At 55.1% G+C, this 25898-nt stretch overlaps 1 protein-coding gene across 1 annotated transcript; it reads right to left on the bottom strand.

The window, feature by feature from the left end:
- Window positions 1-706: 706 nt before the first annotated feature.
- SPOP (speckle type BTB/POZ protein) lies at window positions 707-22436 on the bottom strand. Its single transcript, XM_059869321.1, has 10 exons — window positions 22173-22436; window positions 16037-16168; window positions 14690-14811; window positions 13252-13403; window positions 12996-13123; window positions 9526-9703; window positions 8592-8647; window positions 7747-7869; window positions 4733-4875; window positions 707-1801 (listed from the first exon to the last, which is right to left on the bottom strand). Exons 2-10 carry the CDS (start codon window positions 16112-16114, stop codon window positions 1657-1659), a joined length of 1125 nt encoding a protein of 374 aa, XP_059725304.1. The 5' UTR covers window positions 16115-16168; window positions 22173-22436; the 3' UTR covers window positions 707-1656.
- Between the last annotated feature and the right edge of the window lie 3462 nt (window positions 22437-25898).

Genomic DNA, 25898 nt, shown 5'->3' with positions numbered 1-25898 from the left:
TTCCCAGCTCTGGAAAGCTGAATGTTAAATATTCCCTGTGCCTGTGGAATTCCCAGCTCTGGAAAGCTGATTGTTAAATATTCCCAGCTCTGGAAAGCTGAATGTGAAATATTCCTTGTGCCTGAGGAATTCCCAGCTCTGGAAAGCTGATTGTTAAATATTCCCTGTGCCTGAGGAATTCCCAGCTCTGGAAAGCTGAATGTTAAATATTCCCTGAAGCCCCTGGGGGTGGAAAAAGGAGGGAGAGGAGCTCTCCTTGCTCCAGGGATGGAAAATCCGGGGCAGGAGATCCCTGATCCATTCCCTGGGATCCACCCCCTGCTCAGATCCCTCTGGAACTGCTCCCAGGGGATTTGGGGCTCATCCCAACATTCCTGGCTGCTGTCCCTTGTCCCAGCCATCCTGGATCCCATCAGGATTGTCCTGCTCTCCCTCCTCACTTCCCGACAGGTGCAGGTGAAGGGAAGGACCCAGGGCTGGAATCCTGCAGGAATCATTAAAAACTCTGGAATTTTGACCTCACCTGCAAGGAGAAACAACAGATTTGTATTGAAATTCCCTGTGCAACATTCCCAAAAAAACTGCCCTGGCTTCCAGGAACCTCAGGGCACCAGCAGGACACGGCAGAGCGAGGAGAACCTGAGGAGGTTCAAACCAAAAAATTACAAAATAACAACGGAAAGAAAAGGTCGGAGATACCACAGGGTACAAAATAGGAATTATTTATATTTTCCAAAAGAAAAACAAAAAGAGTTCCCAGCTATTGAAACATCTCTGCTGTAAGAAGTGACTAAATAGAAAGGGACAGGGCTGGCCCCAGACAGCCAGACCAGGTACAAACAGTGTAAGAATCACGGAGCAACTCAGGGACGTCGCACGCAGCCGTCAGCAAGAGTGAAATTCATCCTGGGGGGGTTTTGGGGTTTTTTTCTTTCGTTAAAAAAAGAGGGAGGAAAGGGGAAATAAAGCAGGGAAATGCTCTGGGCATTTCCCACAACGTTTGAAACAGAAACCGTCGGTGCCGCTCTCGGCTCGAGGGGTCTGCAGTCCTCTCCCAGCACAGCCTTCACCGCCCCTCGCGCTCCGAGCTGACATTTCATAGAAAAAGGGGGTTTTGAACCATTTTTTTTTTCTGTTTGCAGTGGACACACAAGTGCTAAAACAGCAAATTCATCTCCTGGCCGAGGGCAGCGGGGCACAGGCGCACGTCCAGCTCAGCTCGGCCGCCAGGACTTTGGGAACGTTTGCCATCAATCCTCCTGGAGGTCTCCTCCCCAAAACCTCGGTGGAACTTCTGCCTCCACTCTGCCGAGGAGCGAGCAGAGTCCTCTGCCCCAGGCATCCCACACACACAGAGCCCCGGGCCGGGGGTCCCGGGGGAACAGCCGGATCCTGGAGGGCCTCAGGCGGGTGCAAGGGAACACACAGACACAGGGAATCGCAGGAACAGCCCCAGAGCCCACCCTCCCCCCTTTTCCCAAAGTTTCTCGGTGCTGTTGGACAAAGTCTGGATGTCACACGGAGCAGCCTCTTCCCCCCAACAACAGAGTCCAAGCTCCACGGGCCTCGCCGGCTCCCCGGTGGTCAAGGGCTGGGCAGCAGCGGCAGCAGCAGCTGGGGCCGCTTCCAGAAAAGCTCGGGATGAGGGGCGGCGGTTTAGGATTGCTTCAGCCGCTTGCGGGGCGGGCCCAGGAACGGGCACTGCGCCGAGGCCAGCGAGCGATAGGCCTCGGCCACCAGGTGGGGGTGGGACACCACCATGGACTTCCAGCCCGACGTCTCCATCACGTCCGAGGCGTGGCTGCAACACAGACAGGGCCGGCCTGAGCGGCTGGGGCAACTGGGAGCCAACTGGGAATGGGGGCTGGGGCAACTGGGAGCCAACTGGGAATGGGGGCTGGGGCAACTGGGAGCCAACTGGGAATGGGGACTGGGAGCAAACTGGGAATGGGGACTGGGGTAACTGGGAGCAAACTGGGAATGGGGGCTGGGGTAACTGGGAATGGGGGCTATGAGCAAACTGGGAATGGGGACTGGGAGCAAACTGGGAATGGGGACTGGGAGCAAACTGGGAATGGGGACTGGGGTAACTGGGAGCAAACTGGGAATGGGGGCTGGGGTAACTGGGAATGGGGGCTATGAGCAAACTGGGAATGGGGACTGGGAGCAAACTGGGAATGGGGGCTGGGGTAACTGGGAATGGAGACTGGGGTAACTGGGAGCAAACTGGGAATGGGGGCTGGGGTAACTCGGAATGGGGGCTGGGGTAACTGGGAGCAAACTGGGAATGGGGACGGGGTGAGGAACTGGGATAACAGGGAGCAAACTGGGATTAGGGACTAGAATAACCAGGAACAAACCAGGATCAGGGACTGGGAGAATGGGAATAATAAAATAAACCAGGATGAGGGATGGGAGCAAACTGGGATGAGGGACCAGGATAATGGGAGCAAACTGGGATTAGGGACCAGGATAACTGGGGGCAAACTGGGATTAGGGACCAGGATAATGGGAGCAAAGTGGGATGAGGGACCAGGATAACTGGGAGCAAACTGGGATTAGGGACCAGGATAATGGGAGCAAACTGGGATTAGGGACAGGGATAACTGGGAGCAAACTGGGATTAGGGACCAGGATAATGGGAGCAAACTGGGATGAGGGACCAGGATAATGGGAGCAAACTGGGATGAGGGACCAGGATAATGGGAGCAAACTGGGATGAGGGACCAGGATAATGGGAGCAGCCCTCCAGGTTCCTCCCAGGGCCCTGAGGAACTCGGGGGTTTGCTCCTCCTGGGCTCCCTCAGGTGTCTGAGGGGTTTGGCCCCATTGCAGGCTTGGAGCTCAGCAGGAAAAGCTGCAGCAGATTCCAGGTGGGATGGCAGAACACAGAGCTCATCCCAAGGCCAGCTCTGGGCACAGGAATGGTTTAAATCGATATAAAAAGCACTGGAAGAAGTGCACCGAGTGACAGAAATGTTCCATTTATTAAAGCTTGGCAGGGATTTTCCATCTGCTGCTGGATTCAGAGCTGGAATCAATCCCTCAGCATCAAATCATGGAATGCTTTGGGGTGGAAGGACCTTAAAGTTCATCCAGCTCCACGGGCAGGGATGGCTCCTGCTATCCCAGGCTGCTCCAGCCAGGACAATTCCAGGATCAGAACTCCCTGCTCCTGCCCTGCCTGCACCTTCTGGTGATCCCAGGAAGCTTCAGAGCAGCTCCCAGGCTGTTCCCACTCTGGACAACCCCAAGGGACAAGGCTGAGCTGGGTTTGGGGCAATTCCACGAGTGGAATGCTGGATAAACCATGGATCACAGGGAGGGAGCTCAAAAATGGCAGAGGAGAACCTTCCCTGCACGGGCCAGTGCAGCAGAGGAACAGCTAACAACAAATCCTGGAATCTTGGGGGAGGGAGGGAGCCCAGCCTTGGTTTGTTTGGAGTGAGCAGAGAGAGAGTGAGAGAGGGAAGGGGAAAGGGAAGGGGGAAAGGGAAGGGGGAAAGGGAAGGGGGGAAAAGGAAGGGGGGAAAAGGAAGGGGGGAAAAGGAAGGGGGGAAAAGGAAGGGGGGAAAAGGAAGGGGGGAAAAGGAAGGGGGGAAAAGGAAGGGGGGAAAAGGAAGGGGGGAAAAGGAAGGGGGGGAAAAGGAAGGGGGGAAAAGGAAGGGGGGAAAAGGAAGGGGGGAAAAGGAAGGGGGGAAAAGGAAGGGGGGAAAAGGAAGGGGGGAAAAGGAAGGGGGGAAAAGGAAGGGGGGAAAAGGAAGGGGGGAAAAGGAAGGGGGGAAAAGGAAGGGGGGAAAAGGAAGGGGGGAAAAGGAAGGGGGGAAAAGGAAGGGGGGAAAAGGAAGGGGGGAAAAGGAAGGGGGGAAAAGGAAGGGGGGAAAAGGAAGGGGGGAAAAGGAAGGGGGGAAAAGGAAGGGGGGAAAAGGAAGGGGGGAAAAGGAAGGGGGGAAAAGGAAGGGGGGAAAAGGAAGGGGGGAAAAGGAAGGGGGGAAAAGGAAGGGGGGAAAAGGAAGGGGGGAAAAGGAAGGGGGGAAAAGGAAGGGGGGAAAAGGAAGGGGGAAAGGGAAGGGGGGAAAAGGAAGGGGGGAAAAGGAAGGGGGGAAAAGGAAGGGGGGAAAAGGAAGGGGGGAAAAGGAAGGGGGGAAAAGGAAGGGGGGAAAAGGAAGGGGGGAAAAGGAAGGGGGGAAAAGGAAGGGGGGAAAGGGAAGGGGGGAAAGGGAAGGGGGGAAAGGGAAGGGGGGAAAGGGAAGGGGGGAAAGGGAAGGGGGGAAAGGGAAGGGGGGAAAGGGAAGGGGGGAAAGGGAAGGGGGGAAAGGGAAGGGGGGAAAGGGAAGGGGGAAAAAGGAAGGGGGAAAAGGAATGGGGAAAAGGAAGGGGGGAAAAGGAAGGGGGGAAAAGGAAGGGGGGAAAGGAAGGGGGAAAAGGAAGGGGGGGAAAGGAAGGGGGGAAAAGGAAGGGAGAAAAGGAAGGGAGAAAAGGAAGAGAGAAAGGGAAGGGAGAAAAGGAAGGGGGGAAAAGGAAGGGGGGAAAAGGAAGGGGGGAAAGGAAGGGGGGAAAGGAAGGGGGGAAAAGGAATGGGGGAAAAGGAATGGGGGAAAAGGAGGGGGGAAAAGGAATGGGGGAAAAGGAGGGGGGAAAAGGAATGGGGGGAAAAGGAAGGGGGGAAAAGGAAGGGGGGAAAAGGAGGGGGGAAAGGGAAAGGTTTGTCCATCCTGGAGCAATTACTCACTAATTAATGAAGTCCACGGCCTGGGTTTTGAGCTGGTCTGCGCTGTGCAGGTCAGCCAGGATCAGGATCTCAGCAGCGTTCTCCACGGACAGGTTACTGCAGAGAGCATCCTCACACATCACCTTCAGCCTCTCCAGGGCATACTGGGACAAAACCATGGAATTACACCCAAAATTACACCCAGGGACCCTCACACATCACCTTCAGCCTCTCCAGGGCATACTGGGACAAAACCATGGAATTACACCCAAATTACACCCAGGGACCCTCAGACATCACCTTCAGCCTCTCCAGGGCATACTGGGACAAAACCATGGAATTACACCCAAAATTACACCCAGGGACCCTCAGACATCCCCTTCAGCCTCTCCAGGGCATACTGGGACAAAACCATGGAATTACACCCAAAATTACACCCAGGTACTGCAGAGCATCCTCACACACCACCTTCAGCCTCTCCAGGGCACACTGGGACAAAACCATGGAATTACACCCAAAATTACACCCAGGGACCCTCACACATCACCTTCAGCCTCTCCTGGGCACACTGGGACAAAACCATGGAATTACACCCAAAATTACACCCAGGGACCCTCACACATCACCTTCAGCCTCTCCTGGGCACACTGGGACAAAACCATGGAATTACACCCAAAATTACACCCAGGGACCCTCACACATCCCCTTCAGCCTCCCCCAGGGCACACTGGGACAAAACCATGGAATTACACCCAAAATTACACCCAGGGACCCTCACACATCCCCTTCAGCCTCTCCTGGGCACACTGGGACAAAACCATGGAATTACACCCAAAATTACACCCAGGTACTGCAGAGAGCATCCTCACACATCACCTTCAGCCTCTCCTGGGCACACTGGGACAAAACCATGGAATTACACCCAAAATTACACCCAGGGACCCTCACACATCCCCTTCAGCCTCTCCAGGGCACACTGGGACAAACCCATGGAATTACAGCAGGGAACCCTCAAGCTGGGCTCCCCCACTTCAGGTTTGTAGCCAGGAATGTTCTGTGCCCTGAGCTGGGATCCATTTGTGGGATCTTTGCCACGGGATCTGCTCCATCACTATAAATTGATTTATTGATGAATTGATTTTAGGTTCTGACTGAGATTTCCCCCTGTCAGGATTGGATTTAAATGCAGAATTCCAGCTCATGAACCCCATTTTCCCTGAAGCCTGGCTGATAACAGAGGCAGAGCACTCGGAGTTTTCTCTGGCAAATTGAGAGGGCAAATCAAATTTCTTTGCTAATCTGTCTCAATAAATAAAGCAGTTTATGGGGCCAGCCATGAGTTTGGATAATTGCCTGTCAGAGCCTCGAAATGTAACAAATAAAGCTGGGCACTCTCTTGCTGCAGATGGAACATTCTCCTCCATGTATCCACTTTTTAGTTTCATTTTTGCTACAAATAACTCATTTTTAATTACATTGTTGGCCCCGAGTGGCCACTGTGGGCTCTCTGCAGCAACATTTCCCCTTCCTCCTTTTTTAATTCCACCTCAACTGCCCCCAGCCTGCTGCACTGGGAGCTCCTGGAGTTGAATTTTGCTTGGTTTTGGGCTGATTACAGCTTTTTCCTAAGAGACAGCAGAGCTCTGAGGGAGCTGCTTCAGTCCCTGGGGTAAATATTGGATGCTTTATGTGTTTTCATGGAGGAGTTTTTTATTCCTGCTTTTAAGGCACACAATGAGCTGGAAAGGGAAAGCAAAGCTGTGTTAAAAGGCAGCAAAGTCAGAATTGAAGCTCTCCCTGCCCTAAGTGCTGCTCCTCTGGTCAATACCTTGGAGAAATGTGGGGATGCTTGTGTGGAATCTCCTGGCTCTGAATTCCCACCTCAATCCCAGCTGGAATGGAGCTTTCTCTCTGATCCAGCCTGGGATGGAGCCCAGGGACACAAAGGGGCACAAAGCATCCCCAGCCCAAAGCCCCCAGCCCAGGAGAACCCCAGGAGCAGGGAGAACCCCAGGATTCCAGGAACAGGAAAAATCCCTGGACTTCAGGAGCAGGGGAGAACCCCAGGATTCCAGGAACAGGAAAAATCTCAGGATTTCAGGAACACGAAAAATCCCAGGATTCCAGGAGCAGGGGAGAATCTCAGGATTTCAGGAACAGGAAAAATCCCAGGATTTCAAGAGCAGGGGGAGAACCCCAGGTTTCTAGGAGCAGGGAGAACCCCAGGATCCCAGGAACAGGGCAGAATCCCAGGATTCCAGGAGCAGGGAGAATCCCAGGATCCCAGGAGCAGGAAAAATCCCAGGATTTCAGGATCAAGAAAAGTCCCTGGATTCAGGCTCCAGATTGGATCTTTCCCTAGCACTGAGTCACTTCTAAGGGGGAAAAAAAGAAGAAAAAGGGAACAGTTTGGGTTGTAAATGATGGATTTCAGGGGTTAACAGAGCTCTCACTGCCATCTTTGGGGCTGCAAAGGGGAGGGGAAGAGCTCCAGGGAATTCCAGCGGCTCCCAGGAGCAGCAGGGACTGGCACTGCAGCAGGAAAACCAACACCATTTCCCACCCCTGGATTTCCAGAGCCTCAGGGCTGACAGGAGGCAGGGCAGGAGGAGAACTGTTTGTCCAGACTCAGCACTGCTCCGGGGATTTGGGAATAACCACATGGAAAAACATCCCTGGGTCTGCTCTGTAATTGTCTCCTCAGCCCAGCTCGGATCATGCTGAACAGGCTCTTCTGGGACCTCCAAAAATCCTTAAAAATGAGCAGCAGAGCAAAAATTCCTGATGGTTTAATGGGAAGATCTGCAGCAGAGTCCTCTGGAAGCTTCAAAAATGCTTAAAAATGAGCAGTGGAGACAGAAATCCTGATGGATCTGTGCAGCTCCAGGTGTGTTCTCTGTCAACCTGCTGGTCCAGGTGTGTTTCCAGGTTTCCCTGAAGCCTCAATTCCAAGGACCCTGCCCATCCCAGGGCTCTGGGAGCACTGTGGGAAGGAAATCCCATGGCATTCCAGCTCCCATAAATCCCAAGTTTACCTTGTCAGCAGCTGCCAGCAGATCATCAGCCATCTTGTCCAGGTTTGGGGCCTTCCCAGTGTAAATGAAACACATCATCTCCTTAAAAACCTCGGGCTCCACGTCGTTGATCTCAACCCGGTTCTGCAAGGGGAGAAAGGAGGAAAAGGAGGAAAAGGAGAAAAAGGAGCCTTTTGGGGTCTGCCAAGGGGCTCCAGGGCTGCTCCTACCCCAAAACCCTTCAGAGAAATGGGTTACAAGGAGTTGAACTTGAGAAAGGGGGAAAAGGAGGGGGAAAAAGGAGAGGAGGGAAAGGAGGGGAGGGAAAGGAGGGGGAAAAAGGAGGGGGAAAAAGGAAGGGGGAAAAAGGAAGGGGGGAAAAGGAAGGGGGGAAAAGGAAGGGGGGAAAAGGAAGGGGGGAAAAGGAAGGGGGAAAAAGGAAGGGGGAAAAAGGAAGGGGGAAAAAGGAAGGGGGAAAAAGGAAGGGGGAAAAAGGAAGGGGGAAAAGGAAGGGGGGAAAAGGAGGGGGGGAAAAGGAAGGGGGGAAAAGGAAGGGGGGAAAAGGAAGGGGGGAAAAGGAAGGGGGGAAAAGGAAGGGAGTGAAAGGAGGGGGGAAGGAAGTATGTGGATGGAGCAAGAACAACTCCAAGCTGTATCCCACAGTCTCCACTTCTCCCCGTCCCCCCCAGCCTCCTTCCCAAGGGAACAAAGGGACATTTGATCCCGGATCCCTCCTCCCCCGCTCCCTTCAGGAGCAGAGGTGTCCCTGTGTGAGAGGAGCAGCTGAAGGTGCCAGAGGGGGATCCCAGCAGGGATCACCTGAGCAGGACCTTTCCCTGCTGGGGTGCCCCTCCCCTGGCTCTCACCTTTTTGCTCTCCTCCATCTCGTGCTCGAACATGGCGCTGAACACGGGGGAGCGTGCTGTGGGGGGAACAGAACTTGCTGGGAATGCTGCATCCCCTGGGAAGGGCTGGCTGCTGCTCCAGCACCTCCCCAGCCCCCAGCTCTCCCCACCAGGGACTGCCTTCCCAGAGCAGCTGTGCCTGCTCCTGGAACCCTGGAAGTGTCCCAGGCCAGGCTGGATGGGGCTGGGAGCACCCTGAGATTGTGGAAGGTGTCTCTGCCATGGATGAGCTCTGAGATCCCTTCATTCCCCCATTGCCTCCATCCCAAACCATTCCTTCCATTGCCTCCATCCCAAACCATTGTCTCCATCCCAAACCATTCCTTCCATTGCCTCCATCCCAAACCATTGTCTCCATCCCAAACCATTCCCCCATTGTCTCCATCCCAAACCATTCCTTCCATTGCCTCCATCCCAAACCATTGTCTCCATCCCAAACCATTGCCTCCATCCCAAACCACTGTCTCCATCCCAAACCATTGTCTCCCCCATTCCCCCATTCTGTCCACACCCCCAATCCCTCCATCCTAAACCATTCCCTCCCATTCCCCCCATTCCCTCCATCCCAAACCACTCCCCACATTCCCTCCCATCCCAAACCACTCCCCCCATGCCAAACCACTCCCTCCCATCCCAAACCACTCCCCCCATCCCAAACCATTTCCCCCATCCCAAACCACTCCCCCCATCCCAAACCACTCCCCCATCCCAAACCACTCCCTCCCATCCCAAACCACTCCCTCCATCCCAAACCACTCCCTCCATCCCAAACCATCCCCCCCATGCCAAACCATTTCCCCATCCCAAACCATTTCCCCCATCCCAAACCATCCCCCCCATTCCCCCCATCCCAAACCACTCCCCCGTCCCCTCCATCCCCCCGGGGCAGTCCCACCTGCCAGGATGGCTTTGTGGCCCTTGAACTCCTGGCCGGCCACGCAGAGGCAGCAGTCGGTGAAGCGCGAGTTCTCCCAGAGCCCGCCCAGCTCGTCGGCCAGGCGGCACTCGGGCACCTTGACCATGTTCATGGTGTTCTGGCCCGAGATGTTCACCGAGTCCTGCACCACGCTCACCTGGGGACAGGGACACTCTCACTGCCCTGGCCCTGCAGGAGCCTTTGCTCCCAGGGCACACCCGCAGCCCTGGCTTCAGGCACCGCGGGGTTAAAAACTCCCCACTCCTAAAGGATCCTCTGCAGAGATCCCTGCACCAGGGTGTCCATCCCAAACCCCAAACCCCAAACGCAGATTTTCCTCCCAGTCCCACACTGACAGCACATCCATGCAATCCATGAGGAGGTTTCTGAAGGAAGTGGAACCGGATTTTTGCTCTTTCCGGATTTTTTCCAGACACCACACCTGACCCAGTTTCTCCTTCCAATCAATAATGCAACAGCCACCACCCCAGGGGAGATGAGGGACACACAGAGCTCCCAGAGCCCAGCACGGACCCCACAGGGCAGGGGCTGACCCCTCAGTGCCCTCCTGCTTCTCCTTCAGGAGAGCTGAATATTCCACAACACAACCAAACCCCACTCCAGACTGAGTCCAACAAATCCCAGCTTATGTCAGACATGAGGGAGATGTGGAGGAGGCAATTCCCAATCCCTGCTCCAAGGTGAGGAATTCCAGAAGGGCCCACAGGGAGCCTGTGCAGCACCAACCCCGTGGTTAAACCCAGGTAAATCACAGCTGCAGCAGAGCCCAATTAGCAAAGCTCTGATTAATTGTGCCCTGCTGCAATCAGGAGTGATGGAGGAGAAGCAGAGGTGAAGCCATTCCCTGGATTTGCCCTGGATTTTCCTTGCAGCCCAAGGAAAATTCCAGTTCTGTTCAGGACCAGTGGCCAAGAGAGAGGAAGGACAGCCAGGGAAGCTGGAAGTGAAGGAAAAGGAAAGGGAAAGGGAAAGGGAAAAGGAAATGGAGAGGGAAAAGGAGAGGGAAAAGGAGAGGGAAAAGGAGAGGGAAAAGGAGAGGGAAAAGGAGAGGGAAAAGGAAAAAGGAAAAGGAAAAAGGAAAAGGAAAGGGAAAAGGAAAGGGAAAAGGAAAAAGGAAAAGGAAAAAGGAAAAAGGAAAAAGGAAAAAGGAAAAAGGAAAAAGGAAAAAGGAAAAAGGAAAAAGGAAAAAGAAAAGGGAAAAGGAAAAAGGAAAAGGAAAAGGAAAGGGAAAAGGAAAGGAAAAAGGAAAAGGGAAAAGGAAAAAGAAAAAGGGGAAAAGGAAAGGGAAAAGGAAAGGGAAAAGGAAAAAGGAAAAGGAAAAAGGAAAAAGGAAAAGGAAAAAGGAAAAAGGAAAAAGGAAAAAGGAAAAAGGAAAAAGGAAAGGGATCCCAGCCTTGGATGCCAAACCAGGCAAGGATTTGTTTCTGCCATGCCAGACTCTCCTTTCTCCTCCCATTTTGAGCTCAAGGAAGGGCTCCCTCCATCCCTAGGAATTTCTGCTGCTGATCAAACATCCTTGAGATGTTTGTTCATTTAAACATGTGCATGATTATGATGGCCAAAACCTGCAAAAAAACCCACCTAAAAACAAACCAAAACCCTCCCAAAAATCCCAGCTGTCAAAGGACTTTGAAGCCCTTCTTTTATTCCTGAAAAGAAAAGACTCCCAGGAAAAAAGTGCAGGAGATGCAAGGAGAGAACAACTTGTTCTGCTCTCTTCTGGCAAAAAAAAACAGCTCCAGGAGGGGGTTTGCAGTTAAAAAGACAATGGGAGCGAGGCAGAAGAAGCTCTGAAGACACTAAATTAGAGTTTCTATTTGCTCATTAAGGTTTTTCAACTTAAATCTCTGGGTTTGGAAATAACTGGCTGCATCTTTGCCTGGAATAGCACAAGTGAAATAATAATGATGTTGTAGAAAAACACAAACACAATGACCAGAAAATGGTGATTACTGCAAAATCTCCTTTTCTCACATTTTTTCTCCTTGCTGGCTGTGCAGACACATTGAAGGAAATAAAGAGAAGCTCTCTTTTATTGAGCAGGGCAGTTCCCAGTGCAGATCCAGGCTGTGATTATCCCAAGCAAGCCCCACATCAAGGAGCACAAACAGAGGGATGGGAACACCAAAGCACCAGGAAATGATCATCAAACCTGCCCAATTCCCACCACCATTCCAGGGAAAAGCCGAGCAGGAAGCAGCCAAAAGGCAGAGGGATGAACCAGGAGGGGAAAAGGCACAGCCAGAGCAGAGAATGGCAGGGACAGAACAGCCAGCAGTGATCCTGACCTGGGAGAGGGGGTGAGGGAAGGGCCAGCCCTGCCTGGGCTGGGGGAGCTGTGTGGGGCTGGAGCAGGGCTGGGGGAGCTCTGTGGGGCTGGAGCAGGGCTGGGGGAGCTCTGTGGGGCTGGCCCTGGGCTGGGGGAGCTCTGTGGGGCTGGAGCAGGGCTGGGGGAGCTCTGTGGGGCTGGAGCAGGGCTGGGGGAGCTCTGTGGGGCTGGCCCTGGGCTGGGGGAGCTCTGTGGGGCTGGCCCTGCCTGCATGGGGGAGCTCTGTGGGGCTGGCCCTGCCTGCATGGGGGAGCTCTGTGGGGCTGGCCCTGGGCTGGGGGAGCTCTGTGGGGCTGGAGCAGGGCTGGGGGAGCTCTGTGGGGCTGGAGCAGGGCTGGGGGAGCTGTGTGGGGCTGGCCCTGGGCTGGGGGAGCTCTGTGGGGCTGGAGCAGGGCTGGGGGAACTCCTGCCTGCACTGGGGAGCTCTGTGGGGCTGGAGCAGGGCTGGGGGAGCTCTGTGGGGCTGGAGCAGGGCTGGGGGAGCTGTGTGGGGCTGGCCCTGGGCTGGGGGAGCTGTGTGGGGCTGGAGCAGGACTGGGGGAGCTCTGTGGGGCTGGAGCAGGGCTGGGGGAACTCCTGCCTGCACTGGGGAGCTCTGTGGGGCTGGAGCAGGGCTGGGGGAGCTCTGTGGGGCTGGAGCAGGGCTGGGGGAGCTGTGTGGGGCTGGAGCAGGGCTGGGGGAGCTCTGTGGGGCTGGCCCTGCCTGCACTGGGGAGCTCTGTGGGGCTGGCCCTGGGCTGGGGGAGCTCTGTGGGGCTGGCCCTGCCTGCACTGGGGAGCTCTGTGGGGCTGGCCCTGGGCTGGGGGAGCTCTGTGGGGCTGGAGAGCTGTGTGGGGCTGGAGCAGGGCTGGGGGAGCTCTGTGGAGCTGGCCCTGCCTGCATGGGGGAGCTCTGTGGGGCTGGAGCAGGGCTGGGGGAGCTCTGTGGGGCCGGCCCTGGGCTGGGGGAGCTCTGTGGGGCTGGCCCTGCCTGCACTGGGGAGCTCTGTGGGGCTGGCCCTGGGCTGGGGGAGCTCTGTGGGGCCGGCCCTGGGCTGGGGGAGCTCTGTGGGGCTGGCCCTGGGCTGGGGGAGCTGTGTGGGGCTGGAGCAGGGCTCACCTCACAGAACAGGGTCAGTTTGTCATCTGGCAGGAGCCCGTTGGCCTCATCCAGCAGGAAATCTCTCCTGATGAACTTCTTGAAGCCCCAGTCCTTGCCTTGCACGAAGCGATAGGCGCGCTGGCTCTCTGTGGATAGGCCTGGCTTAACCCGGGCCAGGGGCACAGCAAAGCCCAAACCCTGGCCCAGCTCATCCCAAGGAAGGGGTTCACCCACCCCAGGGGGGGTCTCCCTCCCCCAGAGGGGTCTCACTCACCCATGGCCTTGGTCTCCTCTCCCTTGGCGTTGAGGATGGAGAATTTGAACTTGGCCCTGACCTCGCTCTTGGGGCAGCTCACCAGCAGCAGGTACAGGGACAGGTAATCCTTGCTCTCCTCGTCCAGGCCCTTGGGGTTCACACGTAAACACCTGGAAAAGGGGGATTGGGGATGCCAGCAGGTCAGGGATGCCTCCAAAGGAAGGGCACTGTGGGATTTTCACATTTGCACAGCAAACGAGGGCTGAAAACAACCCCTGAGCCCCAGGGGAGCACGGGGGCTGAAAGGAGCAGAGCTGGGGTACAGCTGTACCCCCACACTGAGAAAAACACCCAGGAATTATGGGCAGCCCAGCAAATCCCTAGGGAAAAGGGCAGGGAGAAGGGCTGGAATCACTGAGGAGCAGCCAGGATACCAATCCTCAAAAAAGGAAAGTGAAATAAATAAAATGGAGGCAGTGGGCTTGAGGAAGTGCAACAAACACAGAGAAATGGTTGATAAAATGCCACAGGAGGCAACTGCAAGGAACAAGAGATTTCTGGAAGGCTGGTGGTTCTTCAACAAAAAAAAAATACCAGGGTTAAAAGGAAAAACTCCTCCTGTGTGAAGAAAAGGCAGGAAGAGGCTCTTCCATGACCTGAAACATGACACAGAATCCACCAAGAACAAAAAGCAAACAGCTAATGAACAGCTCCCACACACAGGGACCAAATCCACAGATCCAGATGTTCCAGGGAGGGCTGAGAGCAGAGGGGACAAAGGTGACAGGAACAAAGGCAGGCCAAGGAAAGCACAGCTCTGCCACCCAAAGGAGGGAACTCACACTGTATCCCATGGATACAATTCATCCAGGGGCTGATTTCCCAGCAGTGGTACTGAAAAGGGAAATTCTGAACCACTCAGCAGCAGATAAAACCAGGAATCAGAGGCCATGGATGCACCAGGACACGGCTCAGAGCAGACACAGGCTCTGAGCAAGGTCCACTCTGAGTTACTGGAAATGATTGAGGCCTCAGGGAAGATAAGGAAGGTTTAGAGGAAAGGGAAAGGCTCCAAATGAGGTCACCCTGAAGAGGCAGCAGCTCCTGGGCAGAAGCAATGAGAGGACATTGGCATTTGCCTCATCCCTGTGTCCTCCACGGCCACAAAAAGCTGCCACTCACAGAAAGGGATTTCACAGCAGGAAAAATTCACTTTGGAACCCCATGGAGTATGAGGGGCTGGAAGTGGGAGGGTGAAATGGGCTGTGCACCCTCACGGCCTCACCTGGGCTCATAACAGGAATCTGTTTTGAGGGCAAACATTGGTTTGTGTGCAAACACTGCTGAGGCACTGGGGCTTTCATGCTCGGGATAACGACGTTTCCATGGATTCCCCTGTCCCAGCCCCAAAGCCCAGCCCAGCTGGGATGAACCCCTCCCTCTCCCTGGGCCTCACCACTTGAGTTTGTCGTTGGCTCCAGAGGAAAAGGTCGAGCTCTTGATGACCTCCCCCATCTCCTCCCGGCAGAAGCTGAAGTTGTTGATGGTCCACATGTAGGAGAACTTCACCACCTTGATCTGGATGGAGAGAACAGGAGCTCTGGGTCAGCCCTGTCCATCCCACAGGGACAAAGTGCAGCCCCCAGCTCTGGGTGGGGGATCTGGAATTCTGGGAATGGCTCCAGGGGCTCCTGCAGGGCACGGGGAGCTTTGGCTGTTCCTGTGTGACAACTGCAGTGTGGGGCTGGTGGAACTGCTGTGGAACTGCTGTGGAACTGCTGTAATTGCTCTGTGTGCAAGTGCTGTGTGCAAGTGCTGTGTGCAAGTAGAGTGTGTAACTGCAGTGTGTGACTGATGAGTGTAACTTCAGTGTGTAACTCCCCCGTGTAAATGCCCTGTGTGTAACTGCAGTGTGTGATTGCCGAGTGTAACTCCCTGTGTGTAAATGCCCTGTGTGTAACTGCAGTGTGTAAATGCCCTGTGTGTAACTCCCTGTGTGTAACTGCAGTGTGTAAATGCCCTGTGTGTAACCACCTGTGTGTACCTGCAGTGTGTAACTCCCTGGGTGTACCTGCACCCTCAGCAGCCCCACAGCCCAGGGCTGCTGACCTGTGTGTACCTGCAGTGTGTAACTCCCTGTGTGTAACTCCCAGTGTGTAACTCCCAGTGTGTAAATGCCCTGTGTGTAACTCCCTGTGTGTACCTGCAGCGTGTACCTGCCCAGTGTGTAACTCCCTGTGTGTACCTGCACCCCCAGGAGCCCCAGAGCCCCCCACAGCCCAGGGCTGCTGACCTGTGTATAACTGCAGTGTGTAACTCCCTGTGTGTAACTAACTCCCTGTGTGTACCTGCAGTGTGTAACTCCCTGTGTACCTGCAGTGTGTAACTCCCTGTGCGTACCTGCAGTGTGTAACTCCCTGTGCGTACCTGCAGTGTGTAACTCCCTGTGTGTACCTGCAGTGTGTAACTCCCTGTGTGTAAATGCCCTGTGAGTAACTCCCTGTGTGTACCTGCACCCCCAGCAGCCCCACAGCCCCCCACAGCCCAGGGCTGCTGACCTGTGTGTACCTGCAGTGTGTAACTCCCTGTGTGTAACTCCCTGTGTGTACCTGCACCCCCAGCAGCCCCACAGACCCCCACAGCCCAGGGCTGCTGACCTGTGTGTACCTGCAGTGTGTAACTCCCAGTGTGTACCTGCAGTGTGTAACTCCCTGTGAGTAACTCCCTGTGTGTAAATGCCCTGTGAGTTACTCCCTGTGTGTACCTGCACCCCCAGAGCCCCCCACAGCCCAGGGCTGCTGACCTGTGTGTAGCACCAGCTCTCGGCCACGGGCCCGCTGGACATCTCTGCCGGAGGGGGGGGACTCGGCACCCTGGACATCGCCAGCTTGGAATCGGGCAGGGCACAGGCACAGGAAACGGAGCTCAGCTGCACCTGGGGGAGAGAGGAACCACAGAAATCAGCAACCAGCATGGGAATGGGGCTGAACTTCCCCTGGGGGGGAGAGGAACACCAAAATCAGCAACCAGCATGGGAATGGGGCTCAGCTGCACCTGGGGGAGAGGAATGACCAAAATCAGTAACCAGCATGGGAATGGGGCTGAGCTGCACCTGGGGGAGAGAGGAATGACCAAAATCAGCAACCAGCATGGGAATGGGGCTGAGCTGCACCTGGGGGGGAGAGGAATGACCAAAATCAGCAACCAGCATGGGAATGGGGCTGAGCTGCCCCTGGGGGAGAGAGGAATGACCAAAATCAGCAACCAGCATGGGAATGGGGCTGAGCTGCACCTGGGGGAGAGAGGAACCACCAAAATCAGCAACCTGCATGGGAATGGGGCTGAGCTGCACCTGGGGGGGAAAAGGGACCATTGAAATCAGTAACCAGCATGGGAATGGGGCTGAACTGCACCTGGGGGAGAGAGGAACCATCAAAATCAGTAACCAGCATGGGAATGGGGCTGAACTTCACTTGGGAGGGAAAAGGGACCATTGAAATCAGTAACCAGCATGGGAATGGGGCTGAACTTCACTTGGGGGAGAGAGGAATGACCAAAATCAGCAACCAGCATGGGAATGGGGCTGAACTTCACTTGGGGGGGGAAAAGGGACCATTGAAATCAGTAACCAGCATGGGAATGGGGCTGAGCTGCACCTGGGGGAGAGAGGAATGACCAAAATCAGCAACCAGCATGGGAATGGGGCTGAGCTGCACCTGGGGGAGAGAGGAATGACCAAAATCAGCAACCAGCACGGGAATGGGGCTGAGCTGCACCTGGGGGAGAGGAATGACCAAAATCAGCAACCAGCATGGGAATGGGGCTGAGCTGCACCTGGGGGAGAGGAACACCAAAATCAGCATGGGAATGGGAGCTGAACTGAGAGGGTCTCCCTGGAGGGAGAGAGGAACCAACAAAATCAGCAACCAGCATGGGAATGGGGGCTCAGCTGCACCTGAGGGGGAAAGGAACCACAGAAATCAGCAACCAGCATGGGAATGGGGCTGAATTTCACCTGGGAGGGGAATGGAACCACAGAAATCAGCAACCAGCATGGGAGTGGGGGTTCTGCTGCATCTGGGGGGCACAGAGAGACAGCAACCATCAGAACTGAGGACAGATCAAACCAACTGGAGGGATTCAATCTCCCAGGACACAAATTTCTCTCTCCTCTCTGAACACCTTCAAAATGTGATGTTGCACTGGAAGGTTCCATGGAAACATTTCCAGCAAACACAAAGCACCCCAAAGGCCAGCCTGGAGCCCAGGATGGAGGGATTTGGCAGAGGGAAGAGCCTGGCTGAGCCTTCTGCTCACAGCTTTGTGTCCTGCAGCACCTCACACACAACAGGGTCACAGATTCCTGCAGCAGGAGCAGCAGCCAGGGAAGGCAGGCAGGGTTTTTGGGATTGGCCACCTGTCTGCACGCTGAGCTACAAGATGGTCAGGGATGGAAAGGCTTCAGCAGAAGGAAACACAGGGAATGAATAAATAAACCATGAGAGCAGGCCATGAAACTGGATTTTGGTGTTAAAATTGCGGTAAATTTCACTTTTTTACTCGTTGCCATGCAAGGTATTCTGATCTCTGAAAATGCAACAGAAGAGTTAAAAGGAGACACAAAACCAACTTAAAATAATTTGGGAATCCCCTGGAACAGCAATTCCATGGCCCCTCCATCATCCCTGGCCAGAAGGTGGGAGTGAAACCTCCAGCCACAACCAGCTCCAGGTCTGCTCCCTGACAGGGAATTCTCCACTGGCTGGGTTTGCCTGCTCAGGACACTTCAGGTGTCACCAGGTGTCACCTCCCCAGCGGTGCTGGCACCTCTGCACTGGAGCTGGGTGGAAAAGCACGGCAGGCACAGAGGTTTGAGGGAAATATTTGGGAAATAATTCAGATATCACAGCCCAGGAGAGGCAGGGACACACGTCAGGCACAGGCAGAAATATCAAAACACAGGAAACAAAACAGAAAATATTATTTTATGGCCCCCTGTGTACCGTGAGAGTTTGCTACTCCTTGGCTATAAATAACAAACTCCTGGCTCGGGACAGAGTTAAAATCACAGCTCAGAGCAGAGCGATTCTCACCCCACTCCCAAGCACTTCCAGATGGAGACATTCGATCCCAGGGCAGAGCCAGAGCACCTGGGGAAGCACAGGAAATGTTCCCTTGTCACCCTGTCCTGCCAAAATCCCCTCCGGGCTCCACAGATCAGCTCTGCCTTCAACAGGGAAATCCCTGAGACCTCACCTGCCACAGGTGGGCACAGAAACCCAACAAACAATCCTGGAACAGACTCCAGAATCACCAGATTTTTGTCCTAAAACTCGGTGATTTTCTGCTTCTCAGGATAAACCAATTCCCTCCTAAGAAACACAGCAGAAATTCCCAGGAATTTCCACTTCCAGCCAGGTTTATCCACGGAAAGGGAACTCAGGGGAGGCTGGGAAGGAAGGAGATTTTTAATTGAGGGGTTCAGAAGCTAAGTGGCTGCTCCTGGGGCCAGCAAAGCATCAAAGAGTAGCCAGCAACAGCTCAGGGAGAGGGAGCAGGACGGGATCATGGAGCAGGAAAACAAGGGATGAGGCAGGAAAAGCTCCTTTACTCCCTGCACCCTTCAAAGCCTCGGGAAGGACAGCAGAAGGTTGGCTTTGGAATGGGAAAAGGGGAAAAGGGCAGGGAATGGAAGGGCAGAGCTCTGCTGGCCCTGCCAGGCCGGTGCCACCACGGGGGCAGTGCCAGCTGTCCCCTCTGAAATCCTGGGCAGGGGTTTCACCTGGTGAAAAGTCTCTGCATGACACGACCCAAGATGTCCCTGAATGCCACCAAATTCAATGTTTATACCCCGAGCACTCCAGAGTATTTTCACCAATGTTCCTGACCTTACAAGACCCCTAATATCTAAAATTAGCCCATTTTCAGATTAACCTCTGGACGTCTGCTGTGCTTAATTCTGTCCCAGGTGTGCACAAGGCCACTCTCTGCTGCTGGAAAATTATCACAAGTTGGATCAATTTTCAAAGCCCCAGCATTGCTGTGTTTAATTCACAGCCCGAGTGTGACACCAGACCCAGCCTCAAATGCACAACTTCAACCTTGTCTTTGTGCCTAAAGCCATTTTCAAATCCTAAACCAGAATTTCCCAGGAGGATCTGTGACACAGGTTGAGAAAAGCTGAGCCAAGGTCTTAATATGAAAATTTCATCCCTATTTTCTCTAAAATCAGCAGATCCTCCCGAGTTCTGCTGCATCCATGGCCAAACCAGCACCTTCCAGATGGGAATGTGTAATCCCTGCCATGATCCTGACTTTGTGAACTCTACAGATGCCTAAAAATAAACTTTATAAACTCCACAGATGTCTAAAATTCCCTGGAGCTGTGAGGCCAGCGACACCTCGGATCACAGCAGTGCAAGCCCTGCCTGCAGCCAGAGAATTCCCTTGCAGGACACCCAGGAATTCCCCAGGCACTGACCACTGCCTTTGGTGCCTTTCCAGCCCTAAAAAGGTGGAGGGAAAACCCCAAAACAACGCCAGCCCCCCCAGTTCCAGCTCATCCCTGCTCTGTGCTCTCCTCCTCCTCCTCCTCAGCCGTGCACAGCAGCACAGAGACTTCCAGAACCTCTCGTGGAGCAGCACAAAACCCACAGGGATCACCCACAGCTCCTGCCTCTGCACAGGACATCCCAAAATCCCATCCCAGGGCAGCTTTGAGAATGTGTCCATTCTCTGGGGAGCTGTTCCAGTGCCCCACCACCCTCTGGGGGAAGAGCTTTTCCCTAAAATCCTCCCTAAATCCCTACAATCCACCCCAAATCCCTCCTGACACAGCCCTTGGGTCCTGTCCCTGCTCAGCAGAGAGAAGAGCTCAACACTCAATTACCACTCAACTCCTTCCTCCCACAGCAAGCGCTGAAGGGACATTTAAAAACACACAAAAACAACAATAAAACCATCCAGTCTATTTCCAGATCAGCCTCTGAACACCAGCAGCTCCTCTGCCTCCTCAGGGGTACAAACACCTCACCCCACAGCAGCTTCCTGCCCCATCAGGTGTTTCTGGACTTGGCCACACGTTTCCATTCCAGGGCTCCCAACTCCAAGCACAGACTCCCAGCAGCAGCTCCTGGGCTGAGAACGAAGGAGCAGCTCTCTCACTGAAAGGCTTTTGGCCGTCCCTGTTTGTTTATTTTGGGCTTTCTCCATTTTCCGACAGGTTTCTGCCGTGAGCAGCAAACCCCAGCAGAGCCAGGCTGAGGAACAACCAGAGGGATCTTACATAACCCTCCAGCCGTGCAGCAGGGCAGGGTGGGGAGCAGGGATCCCACAGAATTCCCTGGAATTCCCAGCAGAGCTCCCCCAGCTCGGGGAGCAGCAGCACTCCCAGCTCCCTGCAGGGATAACCCTGGCACGGGATGGTCCCGGGTTCCCAGGTGGGCAGGAGTGGGCAGTGCCAGGAGCCAGGCTGGGATGTCACTGGTGCCCACCACAATCCCACTGGCAGCACGCTCAGCCCGCAGTCCCTGCCCAGGAGAGGCTCAGGGCACTCCCAGATTAACCCCAGTGCAAACTGGGCCAGGAGCTGCTCAGGTAACTGGTTTAACTTTGAGCAGGGACATGGGCAGCACCCGAGCCTCCTCCACAGGAAACCAGCAGGAAACTGGAGTAATGATGGCACCAGAAATTATGGTTTAATTTATGTTTAAAAACACTTCAGTGTGGGCTGGGCCAGCAGCGATGCCCTCACTTTAACCCCCCTCCCCGAGCTGTGTTTGTGCCCAAATCCCCGGGATTTTGAGGAGAAAAGGGGGAGTTTTATAACAGGAACTCCACTCCAGCGAATCAGGCTGTCAAATGTGGCAGCAGTTTCCATTTGATGGGCTCAATTCTGTGCCACTGTCCCCTGCTGATGGAGGGACAGGATGACAGCCTCCCTGCTGGGCTCTCCTGAGCTCAATCCCACCCACAACAAAGTAACAAAAAGGGGAAAAATTCCCCCAATCTGTTTTTTCTTCAGGTTGCAACAAAACTAGGGAGAAAATGACACCAAGTCGTTGTGGGCAGCTGGTTGGAAAATGTCACTGAAAGAGAAATCAGGTGGATGTTTCACTGAAATAACTCAGGGTTTAGAGTTCTGTTTTATAAAGCATAAATAAGTGTCGTTCTTCAAACTCTCACAGGGCTTCACAACAAGCCACCACTTAGAACTCCAAAGGCGAAGTGGAAAAAAGAGGAAATGAGGGAAAAGTGTTTCTTTTCCTTATGTCAGGACGATGCTGTAGAACCACAACACAAACACATTCAGCCATGCTGAGTTAGAGAGAGCTGACAGCAGATCTCATCACACCTGAGATCTTCCTGCCCCTCTAAGAACTCCTGTCAGACCCAGACAATCCCATCTCCCACTCCAGGCGCTCTGTTTTCCCTTTGGAACACCAGGAATGCGGACGATGCTCGGCAGCAGCAGCGGCAGCGCTCCAGGATGGCCCCAGCTCCCCGGCAAAGGGAATTATTTCCCTTTCCACACTGCAGGATGATGCACCATTTCCTCCAAAGAGCACCACAGGCCCGACACTCGCCTGGGGAGCAGAGCCGCGATCCCGGCTCGTATTCCCAGCGAGCCCAGCTTGGTTCCTGCCTCGGGAATGGGCTCACACTGGGGCCAGGCCACAACCTGTCACCCCTGAGCGCTGATGCTGCTGCTCCTCATCGCAGCGCTCCCACTCCGGCCCGCTTCGCTGTTTCCCACTCGTGAGCCCTCAGCCGGCTCCAGGCACCCCACAGCCCCTGTCCCCCAGCCTGGCGATCTCCAGGAATCCCCGCTCCAGGTTTTTCCCCAACTTTTCTCCGCCGCACCCCCCCCCGCCTCGTCCCTCAGGCCCTGAGCTCTCCCCCCCCCCCCCCCCTCACAACTCCTTCCCCTCCGCTCTCACCTCGCGGCCCGAGGAGCGGCCCCGCCGGCGGTGCGGCGCTGCTGGGAGGCCGGAGGGAGGCGGGGAGCGGTGCCCGGGCAGGTGCGGTGTGTGGGGACGGCCCCGGACCCCGCAGCCCCCTCAGGAGACCACCAGCAGCTAAGGATCACTATTTGGCAGCATGTCCTCCCGGGCCGGTCTCCGCCGAGCGCGACCTGGGGATCACTATTGCGCAGGTGCCCGCAGCAGCTCAGCGCGCATGCGCGTGGTGGCGGGGCGGCGGGGGGGGGGCCGGGATATGGCGCTGCCCAGCGCTCCCCTCACGGCCGCGCACGCGCACTGCGGGACTTACACCGCCGGCCACGCCCACCGCCTTTTATGGCCGTGCGCCCGTCGCGCGAGACCTCCCCCCCCGCCGCGAGCACGCGCGGCCGGGCCGGCTCCTGCGCATGCGCTATGACTCAAATCCCACTTAGTGGCAGGTCCCGTTCCTCCTGCGCTTTCACGGACAGATCACTTTGTGGCAGGCGTGCCCCGGCGGCCCTGCCCCTCTGCTCCCCGCTGATGAATGCTGGGATGGCAGCGCCGCTCAGCGTGCGCCCTGTGTCTCGCTGGCCCCGCTGTTCCCGTTCGGTACCGGCTGCTGCTGTCGCAGTGCCGTTTCACCGCGGGGTCGGCGCGGGCGGCGCTCTCGCTGCCCTCATGTCCGCCACACATGGCCCTCGCAGGAGGCACCGCCTTTGCCCCGTCCCTGGGGAGGTTTCTGAGCATGCCATTGCCCTTTTCCTCGCGGCTCCGTGAGGGGACACCTGCCTGAGGGAATGGCGGGAGTCATCTCCCCTCACAGCTCCATGAGGGGACACCTGTCTGACAGAATGGGGGGAGCCATCTCTCCTTCCCTCACAGCTCCATGACAGGACATCTGCCCGAGGGAATGGTGGGAGCCATCTACCCTCACAGCTCCATGAGGAGACACCTGCCTGAGGGAATGGCGGGTGCCATCTCTCCTTCCCTCACAGCTCCATGAGGGGACACCTGCCTGAGGGAATGGCGGGAACCATCTCCCCTCACAGCTCCATGAGGAGACACCTGCCCGAGGGAATGGCAGGAGCCATCTCTCCTTCCCTCACAGCTCCATGAGGGGACATCTGTCTGAGGGAATGGCGGGAACCATCTCCCCTCACAGCTCCATGAGGGGACACCTGCCCGAGGGAATGGCGGGTACAATCTCTCCTTCCCTCACAGCTCCATGAGGGGACACCTGCCTGAGGGAATGGCGAGAACCATCTTTCCTTCCCTCACAGCTCCATGACAGGACACCTGCCCGAGGGAATGGCGGGAGCCATCTCTCCTTCCCTCACAGCTCCATGACAGGACACCTGCCTGAGGGAATGGCGGGAGCCATCTCTCCTTCCCTCACAGCTCCATGACAGGACATCTGTCTGAGGGAATGGCAGGAGCCATCTCTCCTTCCCTCACAGCTCCATGAGGGGACACCTGCCCGAGGGAATGGCGGGAACCATCTCTCCTCACAGCTCCATGAGGGGACACCTGCCTGAGGGAATGGCGGGAGCCATCTCTCCTTCCCTCACAGCTCCATGACAGGACATCTGCCTGAGGGAATGGTGGGAACCATCTCCCCTCACAGCTCCATGAGGGGACACCTGCCCAAGGGAATGGCGGGAGCCATCTCTCCTTCCCTCACGGCTCCATGAGGGCCTGTCTGCCTGAGGGAATGGCAGGAGCCATCTCTCCTTCCCTCACAGCTCCATGACAGGACACCTGCCCGAGGGAATGGCGGGAACCATCTCCCCTCACAGCTCCATGAGGAGACACCTGCCTGAGGGAATGGCGGGTACAATCTCTCCTTCCCTCACAGCTCCATGAGGGGACATCTGTCTGAGGGAATGGCAGGAGCCATCTCTCCTTCCCTCAGGGCTCCATGAGGGGACACCTGTCTGAAGTAATGGTGGGTACAATCTCTCCTTCCCTCACGGCTCCATGAGGGGACACCTGCCCGAGGGAATGGCAGGAACCATCTTTCCTTCCCTCATGGCTCCATGAGGGGACACCTGTCTGAAGTAATGGTGGGTGCCATCTCTCCTTCCCTCACGGCTCCATGAGGGCCTGTCTGCCTGAGGGAATGGTGGGTGCCATTTCCCCTCACAGCTCTGTGAGGAAGTGTTACCAAAATCCTCCAAAACCAGTGAAAAATAAGACTCCACCCGTTTTTCAGTGTTATCGAGTCTGGCCTTGCTTTCTCCTTGGCCCAGGCTCGTGTGTGGCTGACAAAGTTGCTCCACACCCATGCTGATATAAAACTTTTAAACTTATTTATACATTTTAAGCAAAGGAAGCAATTAATTCATTAGTATGGCTCTTCTCTGCTACTTTGTAGTGGTTTGTAACCAGTGAAGCAAAGATGTCATTGTTACCAGTTCTTAATTACCTGCAGGTTTGTGGAGAAGTTTATCCAGAGCAGCCTTCCCCTCCTCACTTCCAGCCTCAGGGTGAATTAATTCCACTCCACACAAAGCACCCCAAGAACCAAATTACCCAGGTTCCACAGCACAGCCACGCTTATTGAAATGGGAAATGCAAAATATTTTTGTCTTCTCTCTCCTTCTCCCAGGTGAGAAATGCTGCTCTGGGCCAGGGGCTGGCTCCTGGATTATTGGGAATATTCTCCACCGTGTCCCAGGTTTTCCTGGCAAGCGAATTCTCCTCTGAGCAATCCTCGGGTCCTGCTGCATTCCTTGGTGTCCCCAAGTGCTGCCCGTGGTGACAGAGCAGCAGGTGATGCTGTGCTGATGGAGGAATGGCTCTGCGAGGTGCAGGGCTGGTGTTTGCATTCCCATGCTGGCCACACTCTCCTCCTGGAAACCGCCTTTCATCCCTCTCCCATTCCCGTTTGTATTCCCACCTAAGCTGCTGGTTTTTAGTGATGGGTTTCTCCTCTTAGAGCTGAAGTAGCAGAGGAAATTACAGCACCAGTTTTAGAGACAACAAAGAGATTCCTCCCCTCCTCTCTGTGACCAGAACAAACAGAAATTCTCCTTTAATCCAGCACCGGCCAAGTGTCACTCTGCAGTGGGGAATTCAAGCTCCTTTTCAGGTTCTCCTGATCAAAATTCTCTTGTTCCTAGGAAGTGAAAAATTAAATTAGGCACCTGTGGAAACGGAGGTGGAATTTCACCTCTCCTCCCTTTGCTAAAGTTATTTTGGCTCAGCTCTGTCCCCCTTGGTGGCTGGGAGAAGAGAATTATTGTCACTTCTTCATGCCTGGGACACGATTCTGTGATAAATAAACAATTCCAGGTGCTCGAACCTTGGATATTGGGATGGGGATTTTGGCGTGTGTGAAGGGAGAGCTCTGAATTCCCGGCTCTAGGGACAATTCCCACCTGGATGGCGGCAGGCAGGTGGCATTTCCCTGTGACAAGGGACACCAAATGCTGCAGCACCCCCAGGTCTGGAGGTGTCACCCTCTCACTTTGATTTCCACGGGAAGCTGATTAAACCGACGGCTCTGACAGGAGCTGTGTGCAAGAATTTTAACTAGCTGCTGCTTTTTAATATTCACTTCCTCTTCGGGTTTAATTATTTTGTTCCTGCGTTTTCCCTTTCAATTTACGAAAACTCCAGAAATGTAATTAGGGAGAGGCTGAGCTGCAGAGAGCTGCCAGTGATGAAACGGAGCAGCCCAGCCTCCAGCTCGGGCTGCAGGACAGGATTCCAATCATTATC

This window comes from Haemorhous mexicanus, chromosome 28, assembly GCF_027477595.1.
Source record: "Haemorhous mexicanus isolate bHaeMex1 chromosome 28, bHaeMex1.pri, whole genome shotgun sequence".
NCBI classification, from domain to species: Eukaryota; Metazoa; Chordata; class Aves; order Passeriformes; family Fringillidae; genus Haemorhous; species Haemorhous mexicanus.
This window is presented reverse-complemented; position numbering and strand designations above follow the sequence as displayed.